Source organism: Carya illinoinensis, chromosome 2 (assembly GCF_018687715.1).
Source record: "Carya illinoinensis cultivar Pawnee chromosome 2, C.illinoinensisPawnee_v1, whole genome shotgun sequence".
Taxonomy (NCBI): Eukaryota; Viridiplantae; Streptophyta; class Magnoliopsida; order Fagales; family Juglandaceae; genus Carya; species Carya illinoinensis.
Genome location: NC_056753.1, coordinates 7,871,592 through 7,899,075, shown reverse-complemented (window position 1 = coordinate 7,899,075; position 27,484 = coordinate 7,871,592). Strand labels below are relative to the sequence as shown.

General features: G+C 38.8%; 1 protein-coding gene across 6 annotated transcripts; it reads right to left on the bottom strand.

Annotated features, from left to right (window-relative positions):
- Nucleotides 1-443: 443 nt before the first annotated feature.
- LOC122299713 lies at nt 444-27,484 on the bottom strand. Of its 6 annotated transcripts, none has more exons than XM_043110136.1 (9): nt 26,412-27,484; nt 25,310-25,498; nt 15,797-15,889; nt 15,508-15,690; nt 15,315-15,417; nt 15,024-15,209; nt 2,715-5,113; nt 1,428-2,011; nt 444-980 (listed from the first exon to the last, which is right to left on the bottom strand). In XM_043110136.1, the coding sequence occupies exons 1-9, from the start codon at nt 26,643-26,645 to the stop codon at nt 824-826; spliced, it is 4,128 nt and encodes a 1,375-aa protein (XP_042966070.1). In that variant the 5' UTR covers nt 26,646-27,484; the 3' UTR covers nt 444-823. The 6 variants fall into 6 exon arrangements, with proteins under 6 accessions (XP_042966070.1, XP_042966093.1, XP_042966077.1 ...); XM_043110159.1 differs by having other exon boundaries at nt 1,836-2,011; XM_043110143.1 differs by having other exon boundaries at nt 1,428-2,008.

Sequence of the window (27,484 nt, the reverse complement as noted above, 5' to 3'; positions counted from 1 at the left end):
CGGACCGGAGAGGGTCCGTCCCCGTCCCTCGCCTCGCATGGGGTTATCCTTTCCGGGCTAGGGGGCCCCGGCCCGGCCCTGACGGTGCGGATGACCCGCCCCGCCCTATGCGGGGGCGGGCCGAACGGGACGGGGCGGGGCAACGGGTAACGGAGCCCCGCTGCCCACCCCTATTATCTCTTACCCTTACTCTTTATATTTATTGTTATTTTATATTTTGTTTATATTTTATATTATATATTTGATTTATAATTGTTATTTTTTTAATACAACTCAATTCACCCCCCTCTTGTGTTAGTCATCTGAGCAACACAAAGAATATCTCTTATACCCTCTATAAAGAGGAGGTTTTCATTTGGTTCTTGCCATTCTTCCTCTTCTAAACCCTGCTTCTTCATCAAGTCCTTTGCCTTGCCACATAAAGAAGAAAGAAACGAACACCATAGTTAAAGCTAGGTAGAATTTTTCATCCAAAATTATCGTTGTTATTGATACACAGGTAACATATTAGGCAAATTAATAAAAGAGCCGCGATACGATGACCATATTAATGAAAAAGCCCTAATACATTGTGTAAGAGAAAAACCTGACAGAAGAAATTTATAAGAAAAATCCTAAATCCGAAGCCCATGGAGTTCCTATTTCAGTGGGGTTACAAGTTATCAGCCTAAAAAGAAAAACTAACTAATTTCCTGCATCCAGCACCACCGAAACTCTGTCATCCTTGAAAACAGAGCACATCCCACTATGTATTGTACAAACAAGCACAAGGCCAGTACTAAGGGTGACCTTTCCATGAGAAACATATTAAGATATGTTCAAATCAGATAGCCAATTCTTCCTCTATCATGGCATCCCTTATTCGAAAACGGGAAAGGTTTCTCATCATAATTTCTCCCATTATCATTCCCTCCTCGGTTGGAAATGCAAGAGGCAGAAAATCCTCAGCTTTCAACTGATATTTCCTCTGAGTTACCGATCTGTTAAATAATCAAATCCCCCTGTTAAGATTAAGAAAAAAAAAAGATTACAGCATCATAAAGCAATTCCGGTGAAATAATACGAAGCAACTGAAGAAAATGTAGAATAAACAAGTATCTTCTCTCCCCTGGTGTTACACGTCACGCTATCCACAAATATTTTAGATAAAATTTTCATCATAATAACAAGTTTAAGACAATAAACAAAACCACCACCCAAATAAATTTCAGGGCTGTCCTAAGAAGGAAGAGGAAGGGACCAGCAAAGTCCATAAAACTAGTTGAATTTTTTTTTCCTTTAGGGGGGCGCAGTGAAGAGCTGGACCCATACTATCGGGTCAACCAGAAGCTGGCAGCTCACAACTGGAAAAATATAGTGTTTACAGACTTGATGCATTTTAGTTGGTTTAAGATGATTAGCGGTCTTAGAGAAAGCACACCAACTACCTCTGGATATGGGGTGAAGAAGGCTCATCTGGTGAGGACCGTTGAGCAGAAACACCATGAATTTCAAATCCCCCACTACATTGGCCTCCCTCATTCAGTTGTGATACTTCATTCACAGCTGAGAACACAGGTCCAAGTGATCCACACTCAAACTGTCCAGTATGTGATCCATAGCCAGTATTATGATCATAAGGATACAGCATAACGAGAGGAGGAATAGTAGGTCCATTTGACAAAACCCCACTGGAATTCATGGATGGTATTGGATGCATTCCATATGCCACATTGGCAGGACCAGTCCGCATAGAGTTTGAGCGAACTGAACCATTCTGAGAATGGTATGAAGGGAATGAGTCATGTCTATGTGGTCCCCCAGACCTGTCAGCTCGACTCTCACTTGCCACTAACCGGTTTGATCTTGAGTTCGGCTTTTCAGCTTGGCTGCGGCCATGGCTGCGCCCAGCAGCTCGCGACCTCGAATCAATGTTCCAATTCCTCTCTCTATCACCATGGTGGTCACTTCTATCATAGCTGTAATTCCCTCGTCTGGAACTTGTAGAATGTCTGTCCGGATTAGAAACCTTCTGAAGTATGTACATAAGATATTAAAACATCCACATAATAGAAGTATTAAAGCATAGTTTATCAGCGCTTGTAAGTTCAGCTTAACAGTGACGCATTTTACATGTCTGGGGTTTATAACCAAGCAAAAAAATGTTGTGTTTGCCCGTTCTCCAGGGTTTCTTATCCTTAATATATATATATATATATATTAATAGGATCCAATATGATGCAGATAAATGGAAAAAAAAGGAGTTTTTCAAGCCTAAGTTTATTACCCATAACCCTATAGCATCATTAATTTTGAACTTTGACAGAGCAGAAAAGATCAGACTTGAAACTAATTAAAAATAAAAATAAAAATATTTTTCTCGATAGAAGCAAATAAAAAAAAAAGCAAAATAAAATATGGGACACTGAATTCACTATAATTCTCAAAAACTCTTTTCAAACCCATCCACCAAAGTACTTCATTACCAGAGTACTTTGGTGGATATTAAAATTTGTCCTGCTTACCATCAACCTCATTAAAAAATAATACATGCATTTCAAGGAAGAAAAAAACACCAGAATTCGGGTTGGGTCTTGTACTTTTCATGTTCCACCCAAAAGGTCCAATATGAAAGACTGTTAGTGTAAAAGTAATTCGTTGGCATACTCTAATTGCAAAATTAAAAAGCAAAGAAACTGCTTAACAATTTATAAGGGTGTTAAAATTGATCTTACAGGATTTGGCAGGTACGTTCCAGTCCCACTGCGCTGCTTTGGTATTTCATCCACATAACATTGATAAACAGCAGGTCTATTTGAAACAGACTGAGGAGGAGCAACAGGAACAACCCGATGCCCATAACTCATAAACTGAGTGAAGACATTCATATTTGCTGACGGAGGTCTCCCTGTCCCATCCAACGGAAATCGACCCTGTACTACAAAGGGAGGCATCGCAGCAGTTGAAGAATAAATCATAGGAGCAGGATACCGTGAGCTTTGACAAAACCGCCCAAAGTGCAAATTTTTCAAATGCCTAGGAAAGTCACCGCTAAGAATGTCAGCCCTTCTCATAGAATTGGAATTATTTAACACCTCAGGCTGATCAAGTCCCTTGGATGAATCAAAATTCTGACCAGAATCTCCATTATCCAGCTGCTCTTCCCTACTTATATGATTCGTCACTTCATCAGAAGCTCCTGACTCTGTTGGGAAATTGTACACTGGAAACATTGTGAAAAAAGGAACAGGTGGCCCTGTAGGATAAAAGGTCAAGGGAACAACTCCAGAATTATCAGGAACCCTTTGTCGTGAACCATGACCTAAAAGCATTTGAGGAATTTGATGGCTTGGAACATTTAGAGAAGCAACAGGTCCCATGCTTCTTTCTACTGTTTCAATGCCCACAGTTGGGAGTGGACTCCAGTCTCTACTCTCATCGTCTGCTTGAGTGGAGGATAGATCAGACACACTCTTACCTTTCACATGAACAGAAGATGGCACAGCAGATGTAACAGTTTTCCTACCCCGTTTTTCCTTGGCTGACTTTGAGACCTTTGCCGAGGATCCTTCCCAAGAACTCTCTGAAGAAGTTCTACTCCTCAGCAAACTAGGGGGTGCAGTGGACAAGGATCTCGGACTTGCAATTTGGTCATCATGGTAAACATAATTTCCTCTGTTATCATGATAATCGACATTGTCTATATGATCTACCCTTAATGACACTCGGTTTTCTTTTGCAATCTTCTGTTGAACTCTTGCAGAGATTTTAGAACTAGCAACCCGCGATGAAGGAACAAAGTTAAAACTAGCTGAAGTTGACTGTTGCTTGTCATCCGACTGAAGCATTTCAAAACTTTCATGATCAAGATCAAACCCACCAGCAGAGCCCCTGTCCTGCTCATGCAAGTTATCATGATCAGATTCTCTGTGGTTCATTTCAGCTGATCGAAAGTTCTCCTTACCAAGTTCAATCAAATCTTCAGGATTTGAGCTCCATCCCATGCCAGGGAAATTTGGAGCAAATGGCGAAGGAAAACATTGAGGATATTGCATGTTGGTTCCCCAAGGTGTCTCAATAAATGGGATATTTGTGGGAACCATTCCACCCAAATTTCTTGGAGCATATCCCATTGAAGCTAGAACTGATGAGGAGATAGGAGATGGTAGAGGAAGTGGTAAGTGACCTGAAGCCATATTCAATGGAAGATGAACCGGTCCATTAAAACCATGTGCTGTAGACGATGCCAACATGTTCACAAGATCTTGCTCGTCCTGATGCATTCCCTGTGTCCCCAGGACAGTAGCAAAGTCTTCACTCATAGCTCCTGAACCTGAATCTTCATGGTAACTATTGGAACCATTGTTTGAATCAGCAGCGGTATCTAGACCTTGACAGGTTGAGAAGTGCCTAACGGATGAAGGATCCTCAGTTTTAGTGTTATGGCTTGCCAAAATATCAGATCCTTGGTTCTTCCTCCTCCTATTATCCAACCTGCCAGAAGAGTTCTGGCTTTTTCCACTTTCTGGGGCTCTACTGCACCTTGCATGAGAAGAAATTTCACCATACGTGTCAGTAAGCTCAGGGCTGGAACGTGTCCTTGCAAAGACAAACTTCCCCTGGATGTCATTCGCCAATTTATCAGCTTTAGAACTCTTCTGAACCATATCCACATGTGTACCTTGATTGGAATTAATTTCTAGTCTAACCTGATTGGATATCCTCGAGTTGTTTGGGTTTCCATTTTCACTTTTAGTATGGGAGACTGTAGAAACATCACTGGTTCTAGATGCACTTTCCAGGGAATGATTCCCATGCTGGAAGGAATCACCATGCGAACTTTGTGTTCCATCAACTTGACTTTCATTTTCATGACCAGAGAAAAAGTCCTTTCTTTGGCCACTTGAATTACTCCTTAGACTCTCAGACTCATTTAAGTGGTCTGAATTGGACAATCTCAAGCACCACAAGTCATTCCTCGGGGCATCAGGACGATGGCCACTGCCATGTCTCTCCCAAGTGTTCAAAAAGAACTGATTTACTTCAAACAATAGGTCGTCTTTTGGGCAATCAAGTAACCTTGCCAGCCTTTTAGCGCCAAATGTTAAAGCACTGCGTATCCTAAAAAAGTTACCTGGAAAATATGCGTGTATCAATATCATATTGTCTGTAGAAAAGGGTAAGCCCGTGCTTGTGTTGTTGCTGTTGAATATTGATATGAAAAAATGTATTACTATAAATGCCAACGAGTGTGCGTAAAATCATGCCAACAAGTGATTACAAAAATAAACACAAGGAAAACAAGGGAGACTGAACTCCACAAATGGACATCTTCGTGACTCTCAGTCCTCTAGAGTGTAACTTCCAGGTAAGTGCATAAAGAATGCACAGAGTTGACATATATTAAAAAAGGCTTAGGTCTTTTTTTTTTTTTTTTTTTTTTTTTTTTTTTTTTTTTTCTTTTGGGTGATAGGTAAAATAAGATTTTATTGATCAAGAAAAAAAAAAGCTTAGTTTTATAAATGAAAAAATATATATCCACCTTCCAGCCATACATTGTTGAACCCTCACTCTTAATACCTTTTACCATGTATCTAGCTACAGCCCATTAATTTAATGGACTCCACATACTCATGCAATGCAGGTGACATGAATGTGTGAAATGTGAATAGTGCCACGATCATTCATTACATATGGAGTGTGCAACAAGGTGCAGATCTCCTAACTAATAGGCAAATACAGCACCAAGCTAATCATGCAATACACGACAGTACAACACAGAAGAAGTATCACGGCTATTAGCACAAGGATTTGGCTTCGGCATTGAAAATATTCATATTTCAACCTGTTAGTGGCCGTGCAAGATAGCTACAGCCATCCCCCCCTTCTCCCTGTTCTCAACTTTAGTTTGAGGTCCATGTACCTCATTAGAATACCACCCACCTTAAGCACAACCAGATTTAAAATCCACTATGACTGCCACAAGACCTCCCTCTCATGTTGAAAACTTTTGTTTTTACCGGTAAACAATATTTTATCGATCAAAAGGGTAGGCAAGAGCCCAAGTATTCAGGGCATATACAAGAGCAACGCCTAAGCGTGCTAGTTTAGTGAACATGTTGAAAACTCGAAATCCACTTCCTTAGAAGGGCTCAACTGAACACAAAAGAAAAAAAAAAAAAAAAAAAAAAATCAGACTCCCAATCCACCCTCGGCAATTGGAGAGCACACTATCACCTAATTAACTACGTGAAACTTGAATTCTCACCTAGTCTGATTTATATGAAGTCTCGGTGTGACTTCTCAATTTGATTGACACGCTAATGGGAAGGAAACGGACAAAAACATGTAGGCAAATTAGAAAGGGTGTTATTGAGCAAGGCAATCCTACCACCTTTTGACAAGTACACCAACTTCCGACCAGCTAATCAACACTCAATCTTCTCACTCACCATCCCAAATAGACTTAGCCTTACAAGAGCTCAAAGGAAGGCCAAGATATTTCATAAGCAAAGAAAATACCTTACACCCCAATATGCTAGCCAGAATATCAACATTAGAAACATTACCCACAAGAACCAGCTCTGACTGAACTAAATTCACTTTCAACCCAAAAACAGCTTCAAAGGATGAAAAAGAGCCCTTAGAGAGCAGAGGCGCTTTGGGTTTGCCCCCACAAAATACCAAGGTATCATTAGCAAAACAAAATATGGGATTTTTTTATGGATAAGATAAATTAATGATGAAAAAGGGATTTACCCCAATACACAGGATGTATACAAAAGATCCACCTAATAAACAAAAAGTAAAAGTAAAAACTTTAGGAAAAGAGAAATAGAGAGAGCAACACCATCTTGGGCTGTTATCCAATAAAAAAGGTGTTTAAAATGAAAGACTAGAGCTCCAACACCTTTTTGTTTTTTGGCAATCATCAAAGCCATACTTTGGTTTCTCTCCATAGACACCATAGTATGCACGATGGGGCCATCTTCCCCAAAGATGCACACGGATGGTTGCCAAATTGAGCTTTCCAACATATTAGGAAGTCCACAACCCATGAGGACATCACCCAAACAATCCCAAAGAAGCCAAAGATGATCTTCCATATGATGATAGCAACCTCACAATGTAGAAGAAAGATGATCCAACCAGCTCCCCCCATTTTTCTTGCACATGCAACAACAATTAACCACTATCATGCCCCCCTTCCTCATGTTGTCTAAGAGTAAGAATCCTCCCCAATGCCATTGTCCACATGAAAGAAGTCACACAGAGCCTTATTTCTCCGTACGAGCATCCATCCAAGGGAAAGTCAAGAAATGTTAAGCACAGCAAAATTAATAGCCCCCACAAAAAATCCAGAGAGAACCTCCATCCACAATAGCCAATAAAACTAAATCAATTCAACAGGAGTCATCGTATCAGTTGCAGCTAACACATCGTGGCCAGCGTCCATGACAAAAATGAAAAGTTGCAGAAACAACTAATCTTGTCTTAAACCACGAGAGCTACTGAAGAAACCAACAGAAGTGCCACTCACCAATACAGAAAATCAGATAGATGAAATACAATATACTATTCAAGATTGTCATTTCTCCCCAAAACCACATCTCCCAAGTAAATAACAAAGAAACTTCAATTAACATGAACATAAGTGATAAGCTTTCTCAATATCTAACTTGCAAAACACGACATTTATTAGCAAAAAGCATAGAGACTACAATTTATCTACCTTTGACAAACCCATTTGTTGGCTTTGAAATTAAACCCAACTCAACCAATTAGAAAAGACTATCAATTATATTTTACACCCTATTAACAAGGCTAATGGGACAATAATCATTTAAACATCCATTACCCGGGTTTTTTTTTTGGCAATAGGGACCATGAAGGTAGCATTAAGGATTTTTTCAAACTTGCTATTGGTGTGAAAATCCTGGAATACCTTGTAACATCTTTAATTTATCAAAAAAAAAAAACCTTGTAACATCTTTAATCACAATCCCAGCAGGCTTGAAATGAAGCCATTGTAAAACCATCCAGGTCCAAAATCATATGTATTACCAATTTGAGAACCTCACTCTTGAAATGGCCTCTCAAACCACATGGCCATCTCTTGCTCTATGAACTCAAGTGCTAATCCATCTAGCTTGGGCCTCCACGCTTAGAAAGCATATACCCATAATACTCCACAATATGATTCCTTATCTCAATTTGACCATAGGCTTGAGCCATCCACCAAAAGCATCTCAAAAGTACTGTTTCCTATTCGTGCTAGCCACTTGAGGGAAAAGCTTTGTACATTTATCTCCCTCTCTTAAACTATAAAACTTCTAATTTCTACCTCCAATTCTCAATTAAAATAATTCTTTCTAGTTCAATGATCAGTTGGTTTTCTTCTTACCTTTTCTTCTTTAGACAAGAAAAAAAGGAAAAAAATAAATAAATAAAAATATTTCAAAAAAATCTAACTTTAAAGACAAGAGAAGAAAAATATAAAGCAAGAATAATTAAAATATAAAAATGCTCCCTCAACCCTATCGATAGAGGGAAAGACCTCCCCCCACCAAGTGCAAGGGAGAGAGAGAGAGAGAGAGAGAGAGAGAGAGAGAGAGAGAGATGAGAGAGAGAGAGAGAAGGGGGGGGGGGGGGGGGTTTGGGGTCTCCCCTTCACCCCTACCAATAGAGGGAAAGACCTCCCCCCACCAAGTGCAAGTAGAGTGGGACGTTTCGGGGGGCAAAGGCAAGATTCTGTTCCCCACTTTCTTCTTTTTTAATTATTTTGAATTTATGTAATTTATTTTCTTTATTTTTATGCACTTTTTTTTTTATAGGAAAAAGAGATTTTATTGATCCACGTAAAATAGGCAAAACCCGAGTACATAGAGAGTATACAAAAAAGAGCCTAGTTACAAACTAAGTGCTACGGATAGTAGCGTAAAAGTCATTAAGACTTGTTCTGTTCAATACAATAGAAGATGCCCAAAGTAATAAGGTATGAAAGAAAAACACCCTGAAGAATGCGTTCCTTATTCTCAAAAGAAGAAGGTGGTCCACAAATTCACTGTTGTGTTTGCACATGAAGCACCAATCCATTAACTAGAGTCCACGCTTTCTTAACTTGTCTATAGTCAGAATTTTGCCATGGGAAGCCACCCATACGAAGAAAGCTACCTTGAGGGGAACATTGCTCCTCCAAATGCTCTTCCACGGGAAGACATTGCAAGAGTGGCTTGTCAAGGCCTTATAGTAAGAACGGACTGAGAATTTCTTATTCCTCGTGCATGTCCATAATAAGTTGTCCTCCCCCCCAGCCTTAACTTCATTGCATATAACACGCTGTAGAAGTCAGTGATGACTCCCACCTCCCAATCCTGGGCAGCTCTAGAGAATCTCATAGACCAATGGATGGAATAAGTAGTACTGCACATATTATTGGCTACAAAGGAACCCTGATCAAACGCAATCCTGAAAAGAGAGGGGAAAGCATTTCTCAAAGCGACATCCCCACACCAAGTGTCATGCCAAAACCAGATGCGCGTGCCCCTTCCCACCACAAACTTACAATTATTGAGAAGGTTATCCCATCCATTCCTGATAAGTTTCCAAACTCCCACGCCATAAGTCCCTCTTGCTTCTCTAGTGCACCAACCTCCCCAGACACTCCCATATTTGGCATCTAAGATGTTCCTCCAAAAAGCGTCTCCCTCAAGATGGTACCACCATAACCATTTTCCTAGAAGTGCTTTGTTGAAGGTTCGCAAATTTCTTAAGCCCAACCCACCGCAAGACAATGGAATGCATACTTTATCACATTTGATCAAGTGGAATTTCTTTGCATCCTCTAACCCACCCCATAAGAAATCGAGAAAAATCTTCTCCAGTATGTTCGCCACCCCTACAGGCACAGAGAATAAAGAAATGAAGTACATTGGAAGATTAGATAACATACTCTTAATACATGTGATTCTCCCCCCCTTAGACAAGTAAATTCTCTTCTACCCTGCCAATTTGCCTTCAATTTTCTCAATCATCCATTCCCACATTATCTTAGATTTATGAGGGGCCCCTAAGGGGAGTCAAAGATATTTCATAGGCAAGGATGAGACCTTGCAGCCCAAGATGGCAGCCCCCTCTCTAAAGTTAATGACCAAGCCAACGGGAACTACTTCTGACTTTGCTAAATTCACCTTAAGGCTAGATACAACTTCAAAGCAGAGAATAAGTGCTCGTAGGGATCAAATTTGATCCATATTTGGCTGATAGAAAATCAAGGTATCGTCGGCAAAGAGAAGATGGGAGACTGTCAAGCTTCCATGCAGAGAACCACCTACCGAGAAGCCTGAGATGAAACCACTATCCACCGCCCCTTCCAGCATTTTGCTCAACACCTCCATTAGAAGAATAAATAAGAGTGGGGAGAGAGGATCCCCTTGTCCCAAACCTTGAGAGCTGTTGAAGAAGCCTTCCGGAGTGTCATTGACCAAGACCGAGAATCTAACTGTTGAGATACAATGCTTTATCCACTGACACCATCTTTCCCCAAAACCATACCTACCAAGGATATACAAGATGTCCCAGTTCATATGATCAAAAGCTTTTGCCATATCCAATTTACACAAGATACTTGGAATGCCAAATCTGACTCTGCTCTCTAAGCATTCATTGGCGATGAGGACCGAGTCTAGAATTTGCCTTCCTTTCACAAAAGCATTTTGGGACTTCGAGATGATCTTCCCCATGACACCACCCAGCCGCTTTGCTAAAACTTTGGAGATGATCTTGTAAACCCCACAAATCAGGCTTATGGGGCAGAAATCATTCACTTCCACCGATCTCGCCCTTTTTGGAATAAGGGCAATGAAAGAGGCATTAAGGCTCTTCTCAAATTTCATAAAGGAGTGAAATTTGATAAAAACCTTCATGAGATCCTCCTTAATAATATCCCAGCAGGCGTGAAAGAAAGCCATCTAGTCCTGGGGCTTTGTCTTTATTCATACCTTTTAGCACACCAAGCACTTCATCTTCGTCAAAAGGCCTCTCAAACCAAACTGCACTTGTGTGTTCAATGAAATCAAAAACTAGCCCGTCTACCTTGGGTCTCAAAAAGTACTATTCTGTCAAAAGCTTATCATAGAAATTGACAACGTGATCCTTAATCGAATCTCTTCCCACAACAACCTTGCCCTCCTCATGAAGGACCTCTATGGCATTGTTTCTACGATGAGAGTTGGCAACTCTATGAAAGAACTTTGTGCTCATATTCCCTTCCTTCAACCAAAGGGCCTGTGACTTTTGCCACCACGAAATCTCTTCCATAAGAGTAATTTTCTCCAACTCAGCAACAACAGTTAATCTTCTTGCCCTATCATCAATTGACAATGTCCTTGCCGCTTGTTTTACATCAAGTTGCTGCAGCTCCAAAAATAAATTGTTTCGCTGATCGCGTTCCCGAAGACTTCCAAATTCCATTTCCTTAGATCATGTTTCAAAACTTTTAGTTTCCCAACAAGAACAAAACTAGGAGTATCCGTGAGCTAATAAGAGGCCCACCACGCCCTGACTTTCTCAAGGAACCCATCTACCTTCAACCACATGTTCTCAAACTTAAAGTATCTCCTTCTCTCATGAAGACCCCCACAATCTAGGAAAATGGGAAAATGATCTGAGCAAAGCTGGGGAAGCCGCTTTTGGCATAAAGTGGGAAAGTGGGCCTCCCAAGAAGAAGAGAACAACAAACCTATCCAACCTCGACCAAGCCCTTCCGTTTGACCAAGTAAAATCTCCCCCTGTCAAAGGGAGATCCACCAAGTCTAAGTCAAATAGGAGTGAGGAGAAATCAGCCATGGCTGAACCTGTGCTAGAAACCCCGGGCCGCTCACTCAGAAACCGAGTGATGTTGAAGTCACCCTCGATACACCACGGGATATCCCACCAACTGCAAAGGCCAGCCAGCTCATCCCAAAGAGGTTTTTTACTACTGTCATCATTAGGCCTGTGAACACCTGCAAAGCCCCAACAAAAACTATCGTCCACATTTGAGAAAGAACAAACTACTGAAAATTCACCGATGCATTCCTCAACAAAATTAACTGCTCTCTTATCCCACATTACCAAAATACCCCCTGAGGCACCCTTAGAAGCAAGGGTGGTCCATCCTGCATAAGAGCAATTCCACAAGCTTTTGATGATATGCCTATCAATAAACTTTAGTTTCGTTTCCTGAAAACAAATAACATCAGCCTTCCATTCCCGCAAGAGGTTCTTTATAGAGAGACGTTTGTTTGGGTCATTCAAGCCATGAACATTCCATGCGAGAATTTTGGGCTTCATGGATCACCAAGATTCACCCCATCCTTGTGTCTCCCCCTACTCACGCTACCCTCGCGAGCATCATAGTTTATGAAACATGTCAATCTCTTAAGTTCTCTGTCTTTCTTACCTCCAGATCTAGCAAGAGAAGGCTGGCCAACTTGAATTGCTATGAGTAAAGCTTGCATCTGGTCCTCAAATCCCTCATAGGACATGCCCAAGCAATGTCGCATATCGTTAACCTTCTGGAGGACCCACTCTAGATGCAAATCAGCCCATGAACCCGCTGGTGGCAACAAGCAGAGAGGGCTAGGCGCATCCTCAGATTCACTTGGGTTAATTGACAGTGTCTCAGCCCTTAGCTCCTTGCAAACAATCTGTAAATCTGACCCATAAGGTGAACCTACCTCCGAAGACCCCCCATCCAAAGAAGAATCATCTACCTCCTCCACCTTAGTGCGTAGGACCCTAGATAAGGTCTCAGAGACACCTAAAAAAAGATGTGGAGCTTCAGAAGCTACCCCCACGATTGGGCCAGGTGCGAACGGCACCCCGGTGCCATTGAGTCTACAAGTCGCTGTCCTTTATGCACGTTTTTTTTGTAAAGTTCTATTCGTTTTAAATTTCTACATCATTTTTGTCTTTTATGTTTTGTTTCCTTTCTAGTTTTTTAGTTTTTATTTCTTAAACTTTTTTTATAAGAATATTTATTAATCCTCATAATTAGGCAAAGACCAAGTACACAGGTAGTATACAAGAGAGGAGTGCCTAATTACAACCTACGAACTAGAAAAAGAAGCATAAAAATCATTCAAGTTGACCCCCTCTAATACAATAGCCTAAGCCCAAAGTAACAAAGAATAGAAAAATAAGTCTCTAATCCCCCCCCCCCCCCCCCCCCCCCCCAAAGAGCCTTCTCTATTTACAAAATAGCATCCATTCCTCCCATTCCATATGCACCACATCACATAAGACATAATGGCACCATCTTCCAAACAACCGCTACTTAACGATTTCCCTGAATTCACCCCAACAAGCCAAAAGATCCACCACCCTCTTGGGCATCACACAAGCAATGTCCAGGCTAACAAAGATCTCATCCCATAAAGCCTTTACCACATCACAATGGAGAAGAAGATGATCCGCCAATTCCTCCCTTTTACACATAAAGCACCATTCCATAATAAAAATACCCCGTTTCCAACTTAAATTTTATTCGTTAAATTTATTATTTGTAAGATTCAATTTTACGTTTTAGTTTTTATGGCAGCCTATTACTTCTATGTCTATTTTTATTGTTTGTAAGTACATTTATTTTTTTATATTTTCTTGGATGCCATGCGTGGAGTTAGCAATATTTTTTTTTTTTATATAGTTAATAAGATTTTTATTACCAAGCATAGGCACCGCTCAAGTACACAGGAAGTATACAAAGGAAATACCTACTACACACTAGAAAGCAGGAAACTACGATAGAAATAGATTCAATACATTATCATCAAACCTTAAAAAGATCCTAGCCCACAAACTCAAAGAAGAAAAGAAAAAATAGCGAAGATCTTCAAAAGAATGCTCTCTATCTTCAAAGCATCTTCCATTTCTCTGTGAGGGTTTTTGACAGATTGTCAATGGATGGACTTAACAAAAAAATATAACAAAAAAAAACCGGAGTAAAAAGTCAATTTTGAAAACCGGTGACCTGTTTTTAAAAAGTTGTAAACCAAGGGACTATTTCCATGGAATAACGACTCCACATTCCTTAATCCCATCTCAAGATTTGGAATAAAAATAGATGTAAGAACAAACCCAGCACGGCTGTACTTTCAAAATTTATACTCCAATCCAAAAATCTTTAAATCCCAAAAACTTTTCTATTTCACGAGGAAAAAAATTTCATCTAATAAGGATTTTTGTGAAAACAAAGAGAAAAAAAATCAAAACAACTTTCACAAAAAGCCCAAAAATCAACTCCGGCAAAAATCTTATCTATACAATTTTTCAAAACTACCTACCAACTTGCACAAACTCTGATACAAAATATATCTCAAATTTTTCTCCAAACAATTTCTCATTTTTCTCACCCACTTTCAGACAACCCAATAAGAGCACATCTCAAAATTTCTTTCAAAACTTCTCAAGAACTCTGAAAAATTCCACTAACCAAAATGGCCTTAAAAGTGTAAAATTAGCCTATACAAGAGGGAAATAGTGAAGTGATATCACTTGCAGTAAGATTTGCATTTCAAATAGGAAAGAAAATGTAATCAATAACACAACATCCATCTTACCAAGTTGTTTGTGTGTTCTCACTTAAACATACTACAAACTTTAACGCCAAAATGTGGCCTACATGCAGTGGCTGGAAAATATAAATCCTCTTTGCTCCTCATTCAGTGCCAAAGCTGGCTAGTCGAAAGCACAATTTTCCAACAACAAACGAGGAGAAGCTTGTGACTAGTTGCTACTAACCAATAACATGACCAAAATATATTTTATCCAAATGAAATAATTGCAACAGAGAATGTATCAAAACAACTCAAAATCAGCAGAACAAAGAAAAACATAAGATTAATAAATTAAATGATCTAGCAGCAACTAATAATCCACAGTCATACATGTATCAGAGGCATGAACAGATGTAGTCACCATGAATAAAGAAACAACTCTGAAAGCTCAATGAAAAATCTTAAGAATATTTAATTAGGAAGTCTATTAGGTTAGAATTTATCTACCTTTACTGACACTACGGCCAAGATTGTTGTTTACCCGCAAAGGATCAATTACATTAAAATGTTTGGAAAGAAAGGGTTGCCCCTGATTTTCTTGACCACCAGGGAAAACAGCATACACTGAGCTACAAGCATCTAGAAACAACTTGCTGAGTAGTAACTCTCCACCATCATTTCGAGGAGGTTCCGCTGGAAAATTTCCAATTAAGAAAAAATCACTGCAAGACCTTGGCAAAATCTGGGATTTTTTCAAGCAAGTACTAATACAAGAATCTTGAAGACAATTATATATACCTGTTACATCTGGAAGTGAACTAATGGGCACAGGACCCCATAGGCTCACACAAAAATTGTCCCAATCAAATTTACTAAAGAACTCCAGAAAACGATAGAGGACCTGAACATGCCAAGAAATTAAAAACAAAAACATAAAGAAGTATGGACAAAGAAATAATACAAAACAAGTATGGGAGCTAATCATAGTCACCTCAAGAGGTCCGGCGAAGGAATTATTAAAGACATGAAATATGTAAAGAACCAAGGTTTCCAAGGCATAAGTTGAGATAAGCCCATGGTGAGCACCCAGGATCCGGCTCTCATAATAGCACCAGGCCTTTATCAATATAATGCTACGCTTAAACAAATGATTCTGTTTTATCAAATCATCAACCTAAAGAAGCAAAAACTACGATTCAGCAAAGAGACTTAGACATCATCATGGTGTATTTTTTTCAAGGAAAGAGAATCAGTATGAGTTTCCAAAATGAAGCACTTACCTCCTCAAGGAAACAAAGAGTGCACAATCCTCCAAGCTGGTCGAATGATATGTCCACCACAATATTTTCCACAAGACACTTGATTAACTTCACCTGCAAATATAAGAAGACAAGAAAGATTGCTAATCAATTGTCAGGTAAAGACTTAAGAGCCAAAATACTATGATATTTTAGATTATGTTATGGGGAACATAAACTAACGCTACATCTAAAATATTATAAATAAAACAAAAACAACAAGAAGAAAAAAGATCAGGAGATAATAGGCTACAGCACCTTCTAAATAAAATAAGCTTAAAAGCTGGGAAAAAAGAGATGAAAAATAGCTTATCAACCATGCATGATCTTTTCCCAATGCCCCAATAACAAAAAAAAAGCTCAACCCTAAACGGTAATGTGTAGATGAATTAGCAAGGGACATTCACAGCAAGGATGACAAGTATCCTGGAAGTAAAGCAAACAAAAGGGGTGGGAGTTTGAGCGTTGAGTGTTGACCTGCAGTTCTAGCCTGAATGCTCTTAGACAATTTTTTAATAACTTTATTTTTTATAAAGAAGAACCCCGGAGACAAGGCAGACGCAACATGTCTTTCACCCAATTAAATACCGGGACGCATTAACATCCCACAGATTAGGTAGATCATTGTCCTTTAAATGATGGGACATGGCTTCTAGAAATTGTTTGCACCCAAGATTTGAAACATAGACCTTGGGAGGGCTTTGTGGGATGGCGTTTTTTGTAGAATTGTTTTGGCTTGGGTGCCTTTGAGAGTGGTTGATCTTCTTGCGTGTTAGAACGGGCTTCTTGGTTGTGCTCAAGTTGATATGGCTTGGAAGATGGTTCCTTTGTGTCTTATGTGGAGCATTTGGATGGAAAGGAATGAGCAGTGTTTTAATGACAAGGGTATATTTTGGAGCAAATCCAGAACTTTTTTGTGCACTCTTTCTTGCTTTGGTTTTCTGCTTTAGTGATTAACGCAACCCAGGTTCATGATTTTCTATTGTCGCCTTTTGTTTCATAGAATGTATATAGGTGTTTTCTTTTGTATACTTCCTGTGTACATGGGTTTTGCCTATACATTTGTTTGTAATAAAATTACTTCTTACTTATAAAATATATATATACAGTTAAAAAATAAAAAGGCCGAGATAATTTATATTATACTACGATTACAATATACTTTTTTTTTTAAAGGTACTACAATTACAATATACTAACATAAACATTAATAGCATATGTAATATAGTTCAAAATATGTATCATAATAATATAGTTTCTCATATCCGATAATAATACAATTGTTTTTTTTTCTATAAGTTCATATCACATCAGATAATAATATAATTGATGTAGCAATAATTACTATGATTAAAATACTATAATTAATTTTTTTTTTTTTTTTTACTAGCACTGGGTGTCTGGGAACAGCATCCCGACTAATCCTATGGGTGAACAGGCCTTTGGCAAGAAATTTCTTACAAGTGCACCTTGGGTAATTCAAGAGGAGAATCCCCCAATCCGATACACCCAGTGGGATTCAAACCTTGGACCTTGGAGGGAGCATACCACCAAGAGCAAGGCCTTTACCACTTGAGCCAAACCCTAGGGGTTTAAAATACTATAAGCGAAGCACTTAAGTATAATAAGTCCTACATACCAAAACATTATATAGCATCGACTAGGGGAAAAGTATAATACTTTAATGCAATATAATATACAAAAGACTATGTCTCATTAAGTATAGTACTAAGGACTATACAACTTTTCATACTCTACTCCATTGGTCAATTGTAATAGACTTCAAAAGCATGAACGTATATGATTTCCTTGTATCTTTAGACAGTCATGCATAGGTGTTGCTCTTGTATATGTCCCATGTACTTGGGTTTGCCTATTTTAATAAAATTCTCATTTACTGATAAAAAAAGGACTATACAACACTAACTATTCTAGTAAGGACTATACAACACCTTGTATAATACTAGGGGGGTTATATAGCACCAAGTAAACTTCCCTGCCTTCCCTTTTGGCTATATGCAATTATTGACACTGTCCATTGAACAATATGGTATGATCCAGCTGGTTGAAATTGATATTGTCGTTCATAGTTCGAACTGATGTCAAATAAAATTTTCACTAAATGAGGCACATATTTGATTCCAGCTCACACGAAAATAATGCCACGTGGTAGCATACCATTTGCTTGATGGGAGAAACAACCCCATCTACATAGTTTCCTTAAGCATTCAAGGTTAGTTTAAATATTAAAAAAAAAAAAAAACCTGGTCACACAGTTTTCAAAAGCTTGCGCACCAATATTTCCAAATGCTTGTGTGAGAGAGGGTTTTTCTTCTTTCTGTTAGCATGATACGCTCTTTGTTTACTTATTTATCTTTAGACAATTGTATATATTTCTTTCCTTAGAATCTGTACAGGGTCCTAGTTTCCATACTTAGATTTTGATTGTTGTAATTTAGGCTTAATTCTAGTCATGTAACTGCACATTGATGCCTTTATAATCGAAGGAAATCCTCACAATGGAGGTATTCAATCCATTTGACATGGTATCAAGAGTAGGTTACTAGCCTTATGATTTTTTCTTCGATATTTTTTTTCTCTCGGGCTTTTCTCTTTTGAGTTATCGGCGGCATCTGTGCTTGCTTTTTGGTTCTGTTCTTGTGTTTCGGCACCATCTGGGTTCAGTTTTGGCTTCTCCTCTAATTTTCGGTGCAGTCTGGTTGTGGGTCTAGTGCTTTTGTGACTTTCGGCTTCCTTGCTACATGGCTCTGGTTCTAGGCTTCTTGTCGACAATTTCTGTTGCTTTTTCAGTGATTGCTTTGTGGTGTTCGGTGCTCTTGGTGAGTGTTTCTGCTTTGTGGGTTGTTGTCGGTAGATTCTTGTGAAGCTTTGGGTGTCGGCAACTTATTTTAATTTTTTTCCTGGTTATCAACATATTTCAATTGGGTAGGTATTCTCTTTGTTGGACGTGTGATTATTTTTTTTTTTTTTACTAAGTATCATGTCTTCCGATTCTTTCACTGTGAAATTCACAAGTAAAAATTATTTTGCATGGGAATTTCAATTCCGTTTATTGTTATGGGAAAAGAGTTATGGGGTCATATTGATGGGAGTAATCCGATTCCTACTGAGCTTCCTAAATTAGCTCAGTGGTAGATAGGGTGATGACATGGATTTTCGCATCGGTTGATCCTCTTATTGTTCTTAATCTGAGACCCTATAAGACTGCTAAATCTATGTGGGAATATTTCAAAAAGGTGTATAATCAGGACCATACGGCCCGACGGTCTTAGTTAGAGTACGAAATTGCCAGTTATACTCAGGTCGATCTCTCCATTCAAGACTATTTTTCTGGATTTAATAATCTCTGGGGAGAATTTACTGACATAATTTATACCAAGGTACTAGAAAAGTCTCTCTCTATTGTGCAAGAAGTTCATGAGCAAAGCAAGGGAGATCAACTTTTAATGAAGTTATGTCCTGAATTTGAGATCACTCGCTCCAATTTGATGAATCGTCCTCCCGTGCCGTCTTTGGATGTTTGTTTTGGGGAATTACTTTGTAAGTAGCAACATCTTGCCACCCAGGCCACTTATCAGCACAATAAATGATACCCAATGCAGTGGCTTATACTGCTCACAGAAAAGGTGAGGGACGAGACCTACGGATAGTTCAATGTTTCAGCTGCAAAGAATACGGTCATATTGCTAATAACTGTGCACAGAAATCTTGCAACTATTGTAAGAAGCCTGGGCATATTATCAAAGATTGTCCTACTCGTCCTCAAAATCGTCAGGCTAATGCTTATCAAGCTACTGTGGGTTCCGCTTATTCTACTACTATTGATGACTCCTCTACTCTTACTACTAGGAAGGTTCAGCAGATGATTATTTCAGCTTTTTCAGCCTTAGGGCTGCAAGGTAACATTTCTGTTTCTCCCTCATGGCTTGTTGATTCGGGTGCATCTAATCACATGACTAGTTCTTCTGATACACTTAGCAATGTTCGGACTTATACTGAATCGGCACACATTCAGATTGCTAACGGTAGTCAGTTACCTATTCATGATATTGGAGATATGGATTCCACTATTAGAGACGTTTTTGTATCTCCTCAACTTTCTACTAGTCTAATCTCAGTAGGTCAATGGTTGATAACAACTGTGATGTTCGTTTTTTTCGTGATAGTTGTCTTGTGCAGGATCAAGTGTCGGGAAAGATACTCGCGAGGGGCCTAAAGTTGGATGTTTATTTCCTTTGTATTTTTCCATTCTTGATGTCATTTCATTTGCTTGTAACACTGTGAACAATAAGTGTGTAGTGTGGCACAAATGGTTAGGTCATCCTAATTCCATTATTTTATCTCATGTCATAAACTCTAGTTTGTTGGGTAATAAAGATCAATTTTCTTCTCTCTTTTGATTGTTCCACATGTAAATTAGGCAAAAGTAAGTCTCTTGCTTTTCCTTCTCATAGTAATCATGCTGAATGTTGTTTCGATTTGATTCATAGTGATGTGTGGGGAATTTCTCTTGTTATCTCCCATGCAAACTATAAATATTTTGTTACGTTCATTGATGATTATACGAAGTATACTTGAATTTATTTTCCTCACTCAAAATTTGAGGTCTTCTCTGTCTTTTAACAATTTACTGCTTATGTTGAAACACAATTTTCTTCTACCATTAAAATTCTGAGGTCTGATTCAGGTGGTGAATACATGTCTCGTGAGTTCATGATTTTCTTCACCAAAAAGGCATTGTTTCTCAGCATTCTTGTCCGAATACACCTCAACAAAATGGTGTTGCTGAACGTAAAAATAGACATTTGTTGGATGTTGTTCGTATGTTACTGCTCCAATCCTTTGTTCCACCTAAATTCTGGGTCGAAGCATTATCTACGACAGTTTATTTAATTAATAGATTGTCATCCAGTGTCTTGAATTTTGAAAGTCCTTACTTTCGTCTTTATCGTCAACATCCTACATACCTTGATATGCATACTTTTGGCTGTGTTTGCTTTGTTCATTTGTCTTCCCATGAACGACAAAAGTTATCTACTCAATCTGTTCGGTGCGCTTTTATGGGTTACAGTGCTTCTCGTAAAGGCTATGTTTGCTATGATCCATGCTCTAACTGATTTCGTATTTCTCGTCATGTTGTGTTCTTTGAAAATCAGTCATTCTTTTCTTCTCCTATTGAGTCTTTGCCTGAGATGCATGCCCAATTCCTTTTCCTGACCTATTTCAAATCTGGACTTGTATATGAAAGACGATGACCTACTTTGCCCCTTCCTGAGACCGGTCCGCCATCTGAGCCTGTTCAGATTGAATCCTCTACGGGTGATCTAGATACCACCATAGTTCCTCGCCGTTTGACCAGATTATCTCGTCCACCAGACCGGTATGGTCTCTCTCATACCTCTCTTCATATTACTCTATCCTCCATTCCCATCCTGTCAAGTTATTCTGAGGCCGCTAAACATGAATGTTGGCATGCGGCAATGGCCAAGGAACTTCGGGCTCTTCAGGATATACATACATGGGATGTTGTCCCTTGTCCTGCTCAGGTGAAGCCATTGGTTGCAAATGGGTCTATTCCATCAAGCTGCGTTCTGATGGGACTCTGGATCAGTATAAGGCCCAATTGGTTGCACTTGACAATCAACAAGAATATGGGGTGGACTATGAGAAGACTTTTGCTCTGGTTGCCAAGATGACTATGGCTCGAACTATTCTCTCTGTTGCTGCCTCCCAAGGCTGGCCTCTTCATCAGATGGATGTCAAAAATGCATTTCTTCATGGTGATCTCAAAGAAGAGAGCTACATGACCCTTCCACCTAGTTTATCCTCTTCTTATTCTTCCTTGGATGTCTGTAAGTCGAAAAGATCGTTGTATGGGCTGAAACAGGCTCCCCAAGCGTGGTTTGATAAATTCCGCTCCACTTTGCTTCAATTTTCTTTTAAGCAGAGTGCCTATGATTCTTCTTTATTTTTTTGCAAGACATCTCTTGGCATTGTTCTTCTGGTTTATGTTGATGATATTGTTATTATTGAGATGGACTCTGCTCTGATCACCCAACTGCAGCAGGATCTTCAAGCCTCATTTCATATGAAGGATCTTGGTCCTCTTACATACTTCTTGAGGTTGGAAGTCCATACTGATCCTTCTGGCATTTCTTTGAATCAGCATAAATACATTCAGGATCTGATTACTTTGGCTGGTCTTCAGGATACTTCTTCTATGGATACTCCTCTAGAAGTAAACACGAAGTATCATTGGGAAGAGGGTGATCTCCTCTCTGACCCCACTATGTATCGATAGTTAGTGGGGAGTCTAAACTATTTGACTATTACTCGACCTGATATTTCCTTTGTTGTACAATAGGTTAGTTAGTTCATGCAGGCTCCACGTCATCTACACTTGGCTACTATTTGTAGTATCATTCGATATCTTCGAAGTTCCCCTAGTCGTGGCCTGTTCTTCCTTACTGGAACTCCTCTTCGTCTTGTGGCTTACAATGATGCTGATTGGGCAGGATGTCCTAATATGCGCCAATCTATTACTGGTTGGTGCATGTTTTTTCGTGACTCCTTGATATCTTGGAAAAGTAAGAAACAAGATCATGTCTCCAAATCTTCCACTGAATCTAAATACCGTGCAAGTCCGCTACTTGTTCTGAGATTCTCTAGCTTTGTGGTCTCTTTGCTAAAATTGGTTGTGTTCAGTCCGCTCCTACGCCTCTACATGCTAACAACACAAGTACCCTTCAGATTGCTGCCAATCTTGCTTTTCAAGAACGTACCAAACATATTAAGGTGGATTGTCATTTCATTCGGGAAATATTGGACACTCGTATCATTACACTTCCTCACGTTTCTACTAACCTCCAGATCGCCGATGTGTTTACAAATGTCATGACACGACAACGTCATCAGTTTCTTGTTGGCAAATTGATACTTCTTGACCGACCCACATCAATTTGAGGGGGAATGTTTGCATGATACGCTCTTTGTTTCCTTATTTATCTTTAGACAATTGTATATATTTCTTTCCTTGGAATCTGTACAGGATCCTAGTTTCCATACTTAGACAGATTTTGATTGTTGTAATTTAGGCTTAATTCTAGCCGTATATACTGCACATTATTGCCATTATAATGAGAGGAAACCCTCACAATGGAGGTATTCAATCCATTTGACACTTTCTATGTGGGTTGAATATTTTTTTTAATAGGTAAATGTCTATTTTATTAGTAAATAACAATAAGCATAGCCCAAACACTATCATATATAAGAGAAACGCCTAGTTGAAACTACAAAATTGAGAGGAAAAATTCATGGAGGCTCAGTGCATTAAAATCCATAGCAATTGACCAAAGGAAAAAAGTTTTAGATTCACAATCTTTGAAATATCTACTGCTCTTTCCCTTCAAATGCACTGAAGTATGCAAATGGGAGCCATCTTCCATACAGCTGCAATTTGTGTATTGCCTCTTAGACCTCATTTAGGGAATGAGATGAGATGAGAAATCTATGAATAGCAGTGAAATGGTTTGTAGATAGTAGTGAAATAGTTTGAGTTAAGATGTTTTCTTGGATTTTTATTTTTGGAAAGAAGAGATAAAAGTCAAATAAAAATATTATAAAATTATAATATTGTTAGAATATAATTTTTTAATATAATTTTTGTTTTGGAATTTTGAAAAGGTTGAATTGATTTTTGTATTTTGTTTGGATGTTTGAGAGAATTGTAATGATTAGGTAATGATTGAATGCAAAAGTTGAATATTTATAATTGAAAAGTGCTTTTGTTTGAGTGATGTTTGGGAAGAAAATGAGATGAGATAGGTTCCTAAACAAGGCCTTAATCCTGTCCATGTAGCCAAGAGGTCTACTACCTTTGTAGGCATGATCTAAGCCACCTCTACAAAAGATACCATACCACATAGCATTAACAATCTCACAATAAAGTAGGAGGTGGTCCACAGTTTCCCCACCCCTTTTGCACATTCAGCACCAAATACCAATCCATGACAATAATCCAGTGTTTCCTTGGGTCATCCGTGATGCGAATCTTCTTTAAAGAAGTTGTTTGAACGAAGAAAGTTGTGTTTAAGGATCCCTTAGTCTTCCACGTTTTCTTCCAAGGAAAGGAATTCATGTCCAAAATAGTTAGGGGCAATTAGAATAGGTGGATGTTAAACTTTACTTTCTTGGATGGACCCCAAAAAATGTTTTTCTAAAACTCTAGTGCTTATTTTCATATCGTAAAATAGATTGAAAAAGTTTGTGAAGGCATCAATTTCCCAGTTTTGAGTTGCTTTGAAAAAATTGGCATTCCACAGGGGAGGCATTGAAAAGTAACATTAAATCAGCCATCAAAGTATCCTACATTCTCGCAATCCTATATACTTCTAGAAAATCTTCCTTGTGAGCTCTCTCACCACACCAAATGTCATGCTAAAATCTGGTCCAGGTGGCATTGCCCAGATTAGGTCTGTATAATAAAGACTGCCAATCCTTTACTAATATTCTTCCCCAAGCCTACTCCATGTAGTCTGCTTACCTCATTAAAGCACCACTCTCCCAAGCACAGCCATACTTGGAATCCACTACAGCTTTAAATAAAGTTGACCTCTCAAGTTGATATCATCATAATGGGAAGTGGTCCAAGCATTGTAGAGTCTTTTAATTTAAAGCTGGTAATGCTCATCCCAAAATGATACAAGACATGTATCTATTAGAGACCAAGAGGGATTGTCTCTCAATTTTATGACCATGTGAAGGAGCCCCCACAAGACCACAAGAGGTAAATTCGAATATGAATCCAAAAGATTCCACCATAGACATATATGGTTGCCACATTTATTGATGTACATACTAGCAAATGTTGCTGATACATGAAACAACTTCACATATACATGCAAAATATTTATATAAATGTTTGTGTATATATAGAGTAGCTAAATCTACTTACGCGCGCGTGCGCGCATGTAGATTTGTTAATAGCTGAGTATATACGAGAAAGTGCAACATGAATATATCTACATATAAGCATGCATATATAGTTACTAATTTTTGAAGTGCGTATGATGTACTAAGTACTTAGTCTTTTGTTTGATGTACAAACCTGGTCTCCAAATATAATAAGGTTATGTAAAAGCATTCAAGTAAGCAAGGTTAGTACATATGCACGTTAAATAAGCTTTGTTAAAAAGAATTATTTCTTGTATGTATTAATAATCTGGTCTACCATGAGATATTCATTTAGGAAAATGCAGAGATTTGTTAAATAGTAATCACAATATTGAAGTTTATTTTGTATGATTAGTGCTAACGTGTGTAGGATTATTTATTTGGATGCAAATTTATACGTTACTGTACATTTAAAATAATTGCTATGACATAACATGAGCCTTGCCCATTTAATTGTAGTCCTGTTTTGTAGTTATCGAAAAACATCAAGTATATTATAAATACATAAGAGGGACATACTTCTGCCTGAATGTACTGAACCTCTTTTACATGGAATTCAGCATTCTCGTTCTTTTCCTCATTCTCCAGAATATCACGAACTTGATGAGCCCATGTTTCTTTCATATTTTGATTCTGACTAAAGGCTGTTAAATCAATGTCACCATCAGGCAAATAAGTCTTGAGCGGAACAGACCCAAAGGTAAACACCTGTGGAGTGAAATTAAAATTTAAGATATTTAAGACAAGGCCCAGTGATATAACAATACAAAACATGAAGATGATGCATTTCTAATGTACTCAAAGATGCGAACAAACAATGAGGTATTCCACAAACATGATTCTTGGTCCAAATTTGCATCATGGAAAGACAAATATTGAAATCAAACAAGTCCACTACCTACTAATTGTAATTTTCCAGAATAATTCAATCCCACTATTGCACTCAATCCAAGGTCAAATCCATCTATCTCCCAATCTAACTTACGACTCCCTTCTTAGCTCTCCCTAACTTATATCAAAAGATTAATGATTGTCCCCTCATGCCTTTAGTGGCTACAGGCAATCACCCAAAACATCATGCTTAATATTTTTCCAAAGTTACGCCGGCACTTTATTCTTTCTGCATGCAGCTTACCACCTCAACATTCTTAATCAACTATGTCTATTCAATTAACTTCTCACATTCACAGCTTCCCTTGAAGTACCCAAGGTGTATTTGTGAGAAACTTCTTGCCGAGGGCCTATGCACCCCTGGGATTAGTCGGGAAGCTGTTCCTGAACACCCAGTGTCAATCAAAAAAAAAAAAAAAACTTTCTCCCTTTCACAGCTAACAATCCCCTTTTACACTCGCAACAACTTAACAAGCATTTCAAATTTAAATAATTCTTCATCTACCTGTCCAAAAATTAATAATTCTTCATCTATTAAGGCATAATAATTCACTTATTTTTTTGATAGGTGTGGATACAGAACTATTACCCCGTCAATCTTTGTGCGTGTGTTATAATAATTCATTTATACCGATGACCACCATATCAAATCAGTGTAAACAACAATAACGCACAGATAAACATAAACCACTCAAGAATTTGGACATGTATGCATGAATCGATGCTCCACCTGGCAGGGAAAGCACGTCATAATGAGCCGCTGCACATAATCTGCCACCGCATTTCGGCGCTCCTCAGACGGAGGGTTGGGCTGGATGCAGGCAATAAGCTCTGCAGTCCTTTCCTCAGCCATCAACCATCGGTCAGGGTCAAGCACCCGCATTACGGAGGCTGCTTCATTGGGCAACAGGCCGTTCGGCAATAGCCCACTCGGTGGCTGTGCCCATTCCTCATGTTCGCCCATGCAAGCTTAGACTTTCTCCCCGAAAACCCTCAATAACTACAATATCTCCTTCCACCCAAAACAAACAACAAGAAAGAAGACAAAAAACAGATATCAAAAGCAAGAGACGTAACTTTGGACGTTAATACAAAGAAGTTGTTTTGGGGTCCAATAAACCCCCGAATCTGACAATTTATCAGTTATGCTTAAAAAGGAAACTTTCAGAGCTCAACAAGCAGGCCCAGATAGGCTTTTTAGAAATGGCATGTGCGCTGTAAATGCCGCCAAGAATTATGGGCGTTTCAGAAAAGATCACAGACACAGAACCCTAAATAATTTCAGATATTAACACTGTATATGCAAAAATATATTGCAAAAATAACAATTATAAGTTAGGAATATCTTGGTGAGAAATTGAAATAAAATCTACAAGGTTAACGGGTACAAAACCCTTATAGGAAAGGGAAAAAGGAAAAAATAAAAAATAAAATCGGCGATATTGAATACGGAAGATATTATCAAAACCCAACGAGACACAAAACGCTGGTTAATCGAAACAAGGTCGGAGTGTTGGCGAATCAATGGTGGGAGTAAGAGGCCAAATTGCAAATGTGAGAAGGGAGGGAGGCCGTGGTTTGAATGGGGGAAAGAAGAGAGGCGTGGATGGAAGAATTAGGTTTTGTGGGAAAGAACAGAGAGAAGAAAAAAGAAGAGGGTCCTAGGGAACGAAAACAGGGATTGAGAGACAGAGAGAGATCGCTGAAATTTGTGGAATTTGTGCATTTGAAACGGAATGAAAAAATCTATTAGGGGAAGGAGAGGACGATGATTGGAATATATGGAAACAGAGCGAGAAACAC